We start from the raw sequence: 6,816 nt of genomic DNA, 5'->3' as shown, positions 1-6,816 counted from the left end.
CCTGTGGAGACCTTTTTTTTGCACCATTTGATCAGATGGAGGGCTGTGATCTTTCAAAACTCTCTCTCTTTCTCTCAGAACTATTCTCTCTCTCTCTCTTTCCCTCACAAGTCTGGACACATTAAAAACTTACAGCTCAGAGAACTATTCTCTTTCTCTTTCTCCATGGGTCACTACAAGCTTTATCTCTCTATTTCTCCCCATCGATTCTCTCCAAGCTTTTGATTTCTTATCAATGGCTATGAGATAAAAGCCCTTTTGAAAGCCTCATTTTCTTCCCAAGGGCTATGAGATAACTTTCTCTCCGAAACAGCCGTATCTTTTTCTCTCCGTCTCTCTCCCATTTCTCTGGTTGTTCTGAAGCTCTCATCGACACATGGGTAAGTTAAAATCTGTTATTATTTTCTTGCCTTTAACTTATCTTTTACTTTCTTCAAAGTCTCTGAATCCGCATGAGTATAAATTGTATGTGAGTTGTAACACACTGGTGAAAAGGATGAACTCTTACTATTTTAAATTATTGATTTGGGTATATTATTGTACGAGACTTTAATTTTACTATATCGGTAACCCTCTTTTTTGCTATGGGTTTTTTAGTAACATAGACGACACTTTTATGCTTGGAATGTGCAATATACAAACCCAAATTATAGTATTGAAGGAATGAAATTTGTATTAAAATGATTATTGTATGGTTGTTAATATATTTCCCCATTTTATGTTACTGTTGATTTGGTGATTTAGGATGGAAGTTTTATTGCTGAATTCTATAATGGAATCAATACAAAGGCTGCGTAATGATTATTCTGGGTTGAAAGATGATTTGAGAGTAATTAAAGATGAATTACGTGCAATAACTGAACATGAGAAACATAGACATAGTGAGGCGAAATTTTTTGCGCGTAAAATGGTTGAAAAATTAATTGGGAGGAAGGAAGATGTTGCTTTTGTAAATCCTTTAGGTAAAGACAAAGCAAATGATTTTGATAGACACAAAGATGGTGTCGTTAAATGTAGCGGGATTGGTAGCAAAGTGGAAGATTTAAGTAACGGTGAGTTGAAGAAGTTTGTAGGAGATATTCAGGGGTTAGATGATAGTTCAACTAATATAGAATGCAAAAGGAAGACATGTGTTGGTAATGGAGAGGATAAATGTTTGGGGGGAAACTTCGAGAACTTTGATGATACTGTTTTCAGGATTTCATCCCAATTTGGAGAAACATTATTGCAACGTGAGATGTCGATGAAAGTAAGTAATGGTATCTTTTGGTAGGTTAAAAGTTGATTATTATTTTTTTTGGTATTTTTGTCTTTTTTAATTTACTTGTTGAACCTAATTGGTTGTTAATTTTGAGATTGTAGAAGCCTAGAGTTTGTCTGATTAACCAAAAATGTTCAAAGTTGTCGAATGTAAAAGTAGGAAGCCAGCCGGTGTCTAGTAGCATTGGTGGGCCTGTTGATTGGAGGAAAAAAACGGTAAATGTGTAATTGAGTACGTTTTATATTTATTTGTTATTGTACCTTGTTTTATAATTTACTAGTTTATTTAATCAGGTGAAGACTAAATCACAGACAACTCCACGTGGAGTTTATGTTTCTAATGTTACAATTGGCAGAGCCAAAGCATAGAGCCCTTTAAAATCTGCACGCCCATAATGGACGATGATATAGGAAAATTAATAGAATACATATTTGATGATAGTTTGAATCCGGAGTAAGTATATTTTTTCCATTAATTAACAATAAAAAATTTCTTTGCATTCCCAATATTATTATAAATTTGTTTTATAATTGTGGCACAGTGAGACACTGGTAGACACGGGGTTTAATCATCTCACGCGTGGTTTGGTTCAAACATTGTGTCCTGGTGTTTTTATTAATGGAGAGGTATAGATTGATAATGTTGGACTGTTTAGTTAGAATTATTCACTTTATTTATATTTCCCCATCTAAACTAATATTCATGGACAGTAAGGGTAGGTTTCCAATGTGTTTTTCTTGTTTTGACCGTAGGTGTTGAATGTAGTATGTGAGATGAACACACGTAAGGAGCATCAAGTTTCAACAGAGAGTCGTTCGTTATGGTATTTGAATACTAGAATGACGGTGAGTACTGTTTCTGTAGCAAAGTTCAACTCAATATAAGAGATATCGAATTAATTGTGAATATTTTTGAGTGACAGTGTACTGGAATTAGTATTCAGAACTTGTTTCCTCAAAGTGGTCGATCTGATTCAGCTCGTAAACTATTTATTGGAGATTTAAATTTATGTGGGAAGGTATATTTTTATTTATGTGTGGTCTTTTTTGTATTTTTGGGTTTTTTTTATTAGTTAAATATTTTATTATTTTGCAGATTAAGATTCCAGTTCACAACGAGGAGATGCAACACTGGGTTCTCTTTATAGTTCATGTAGGTAATGGGGTTGTCAAAATATGTGATTCGTTGCTGCTAGGGCGCAAAGAATCATTATCACAATCTCTTGTTCCAGTGGTGGTGAATTTTTAAATTTTTTGGGGTTGTTTTAACCTTTTTTATTGTTGGGAGTAAAACTGAGGTGGGTTGTTAATTAACTAGAGAAGGTTTTCTATTTCGAAACTAAAGGTGTAGTATTTGACTATCATTACAGTTGATGTTATCTTGTTTTGTCCACACTGTAGTTGCAGCAGCTTGATTTAGTTCTCCGAGATGAGTTATCACGGTGGAAGGGACCTGTTAATTCATTCACATGTTTCAAGGCTTTCACTAATAATGAAGTTGCCCAACAATCAAATGGATATGACTATGGTATTCATGTGATAAATTGGATGGCACAATGCAACCCTTCTGACTTCAAACCGAAGGGTGTAAGTTTTTATGTTGTACTGTATTAATTTTTAAAACTATCGGATTTCTTAGTAGTTGAATAATGTTTATATTAAGTAATTGAAATTTGTTTTTTTATTTCTTTCACAAATCACAATTTTTGTTAAATTATAACTCGGATGATGAGAGGGCTCGTGTCGCTGTTGGTTTAGTGACATCTCTACACAACAAAGTTAGGGATCATGTAATGGCTTCAGCGAGGACAAAGACAAATTTCGCTCGATGTGTAGGGAAATATGTTTGATGATTAGTAATTGTGAGTGAGGTGTGTCATGAAAAATATGTTTAATGGGTTGTGGGTCTATTGTCATAGGAGCTCCGCATATCCTTTTGAGCTAATTTCTGTATTGTCATATGCTTTAAATTTGATCTTGTTGCCCCTCTCTATATGTGAATGACAGGGTGTTTATTGTGTGGGGTGATGAATTTTGTGTAGATAAGTGTGATATATTATTAAAATGAACAATGATGAATCGCCCCTACATTCATATATTGAAGACAAATAAAATATATTAAAAAAACTTCCATGGTATATTAAGCATGTTCTATTATAGAGCTTCATATATTTGTCCCACTTTAATTAAGAATAAACATTTATAAACGCCACCCTCTCCTATTTCAAAATAAGCTGAAGAAAAGAATCATGGTATAGCATAGCAGTGGTGGTTGTTAGTTGTTATGAAAATCATGGTATATGATGTCCCACTTTAATTACTAGTTGTAGTTGTCTTATAACACCTGCAACTGTATGAAGACAACGTCTTCAAAATAATGTATGTTTTTTATTATGTTGGTGGAAACTATACTTGTACTACCAAATAGGAGCAAACCAATTTTATAGATTGTGCTGAGACATAGCATATGAAAATTATAATTATTGAGCCTTTCCATAACTAACAGAGAATATTGTTTTCATTGTACAAGATATATATAACTCATTTTCAGATATAACATGTGTTGTGACCTGACAAACCGATGTAGAAAGTACCATAACGATTTATTCATCTGAAACTTGTATCTTACATCATATAGAACATTCAAACAACCATGTATATATAACAAGTATGGATGGAACCCATTAACAATGACCACAAACAAAGACTCATGCCACTCCACAGGTCACAGGCACACCCAATTAATGAATCTGATGTAATGATATTCAACCAAAGCTTTTATACACTAATGACCATTTTTTTGTAAATTTAAATTTATAAATTAATGGCATTACTCCCGATTTAGTAAGTGCAATTACAAGCATTCCCTCGTACATGATAACATTCCAAGACAACATTAGAAAAATGAACTAGTTGGGTCATTAAACTTTGCTGGGTTTCATAACTTAATTGGCAACCAAATGAGATAGAAGAGTACTTAATAAAGCTCCAGACAAAATATCGTATATCCAATTCAATTTTAAAAAACAAATTTCGGGCACAACTACTTGGGTTGATCACCACCAACGAAATCAGAAAGGACTTTGCCATCAATTATTTCCCTCCTCAACTTGTGTTCCCACTTTATTCACTTTATCATTATGTAGTTCATTGCCTAAATCCTGAACAACATCATGTTCTGTCCCATTCTCATGTTGTGTGTAGTCCATTGAGTTTTGGCCTGCCCATTCATCATTCAATCCCATTCCATAGCATTGGTCATCTTCTTCTGGCAGATACTACACTTGCGGCGAGTACCTTTTTTTGAGCCAGGTACCTTTGCTGTACCCTTACTTTTTGTGAAGTATGGATCCAACACTGGGAATTGAAACTCCCTGTGTAGAGGCAGGGTATGGCTAATCTCCTTGTCTCCAATCTCCACAACTGCTTTAAGCTTACCGCATAATCTTTCAATCTCACATTTTGCAATATGGTATGTCAACTGATTCCTCGATCCAAGATAGGCAAGTTCACCCAACTGGCTACTAATTGCACCAAATCTTGCCCTCTCCACCTCTCGTTTGTCTAAGGTAGCGTCCATATTGCCAAGTGGAAAATTGTGAGTCTGTTTAGTCTCAACCATCCACCGAGATAGTATTAGTGCTCGAGGCATTGAAGTAATGTGTAGGCATTTTATTGAAGCAAATATATGCTGACATGGTATCCTATATGACAAAAAATATTGGCATTCACAAACAAAGAGATCACGCTCCGGTGTTACATATACATGCCTCTTCACTTGTTCAGCAGCATACTTGTGAAGCTTAAAAATTACTGCATCCTCTTCTTCCACTAGGGTTTTCACCATGTACCTACCTTCTTTCAACATCTGGTGTCGTACCTTGTAGAACATGTTCCGTGTGTAAGGATTTGCTAATTCATCCTTTATCTGTGGCAAATTTGTCTTCCCGAGCTGGGGACTAGTGTGAAGTGTAATGTACTCATCATTTGCTTCACGCTGTCTAATTAAAGATAAGGCCATGTTGACCGCCCTCACGAACTCGTACAACTTCAACTTTTGATTCACTTTTTTCTTCAACACCACATTAATACCTTCACTTCATTGAGTAGTTGTCATTCCACAGATGAAATTCCCTCTCAAAAATGTTTCAGCCCACTTCTCCTTGTCTGCATAAAGTTTTGCAGCATATTTAGTGCCTTGTATCCCAAAATCTTTCACTAAGTGCACCATTCATCTTCAAACTCGTCCTTTGTGTAGTACCGGAATACCAATTTGGTAAACCTGCTCGCAAAAGATGGATCTTTCACTTTTAAAACCGCTTTGTTGTGTAAATGCCAATAACACAATCGGTGGGGTACATCAGGCATCAACTCCTCTAGCGTGTTAGCAATAGCTTCATCTCCATCTGTCACTACTGTTTTGGGTAGAACACCTCCCATGCATTCCAGGAAAGCCCTTGTCGCCCACTTGTAGCTGCTGCCAGACTCATTGTTAAGAACGGCAAAGCCCAAAATGCACGTTCTACAGTGGTTATTAATTCCTATCCATATCAGCAGCGACTTCCCATAACTATTAGTCTTGTACGTCGAATCAAAAGCTACTGCATGGCCATATGTTTCATAGTCTGATCTACATCTCCCATCTGCCCAAAATAAATTAAGAAGACGATTATCCTCATTGTACGAAAACTGTCCAAAAAAACCAGGGTCCTCATCAGCTTTATGCTCCAAATATCTGATTGCCCGCCCTGCATTGGAACCGATAAACTCAACTTTTGAAGCATGGGATATTCGATTGTAAAGATCTTTTTATGTGAATGGAATCTTCTCATAACCACCCATTTGCTTTGCCATGTACGACATGATGTGGCAAGTTCTTATGCCTGACTCCTTCATTATTTGTGCAGTCGTCAAGGTTCCTTCTGAGATTACCCGATTGGACCGAAGGAATTGTTTATGGTTGTCTGCTACAACGTTGTGAGAAAGAATTGGGATGAATTCTTTGCGTATCCAATTCCTACTACCCTTCACCAAGTTCAATCGAAAGCAAACCTTGCATCCCACTCGACTAATTGGCTTAGGCTCCCTAGTTCTATCAAGCCTTCGCACATGCATTTCAGACCGCCAGCCCTCGCGAGAGCATACCCACTGACGTTGACGTACATCACCTGTAGTATTTTTTCGCATGATACTTTTACGCAGGCTAAACCCAATGAATCTTGCATATTCATGAATGAATTCTTCAACCATGTCCAGTGATTGAAAAACATGGCCAACCATGCCATCTCTACTCAACAACAATGGGTTTTCGTATAAATCATACTTACAAAATTGGTTGGTATCCTTTATTTCGTGAGTTGCCATTTCCGTCTTTTCCGGACTTGATGTCCCACCTTCATCAACTGTATTCCCCATGGCATCTCCACCACCTTCATCAACTGTATCCCCCATGTCATCTCCCCCACCTTCTTCTTCCTCATATTCTTCACAAAAACGTAAGCCAAACCAATCCCAATCATTCTCTTCGATAATGTCTGTTTCGGACTTGTGAAACAT

The 6,816-nt window shown here is 36.5% G+C and overlaps 1 protein-coding gene across 1 annotated transcript; it reads right to left on the bottom strand.

Annotated features, from left to right (window-relative positions):
- Nucleotides 1–5,478: 5,478 nt before the first annotated feature.
- LOC133804638 (protein FAR1-RELATED SEQUENCE 5-like) lies at nucleotides 5,479–6,816 on the bottom strand. Its single transcript, XM_062242782.1, has 2 exons — nucleotides 6,096–6,816; nucleotides 5,479–6,008 (listed from the first exon to the last, which is right to left on the bottom strand). The coding sequence occupies exons 1-2, from the start codon at nucleotides 6,814–6,816 to the stop codon at nucleotides 5,479–5,481; spliced, it is 1,251 nt and encodes a 416-aa protein (XP_062098766.1).

This window comes from Humulus lupulus, chromosome X (assembly GCF_963169125.1).
Source record: "Humulus lupulus chromosome X, drHumLupu1.1, whole genome shotgun sequence".
In the NCBI taxonomy this organism is placed as follows: Eukaryota; Viridiplantae; Streptophyta; class Magnoliopsida; order Rosales; family Cannabaceae; genus Humulus; species Humulus lupulus.
Note: the sequence above shows the minus strand (reverse complement) of the source record. Positions and strands in the feature narration are given on the sequence as shown.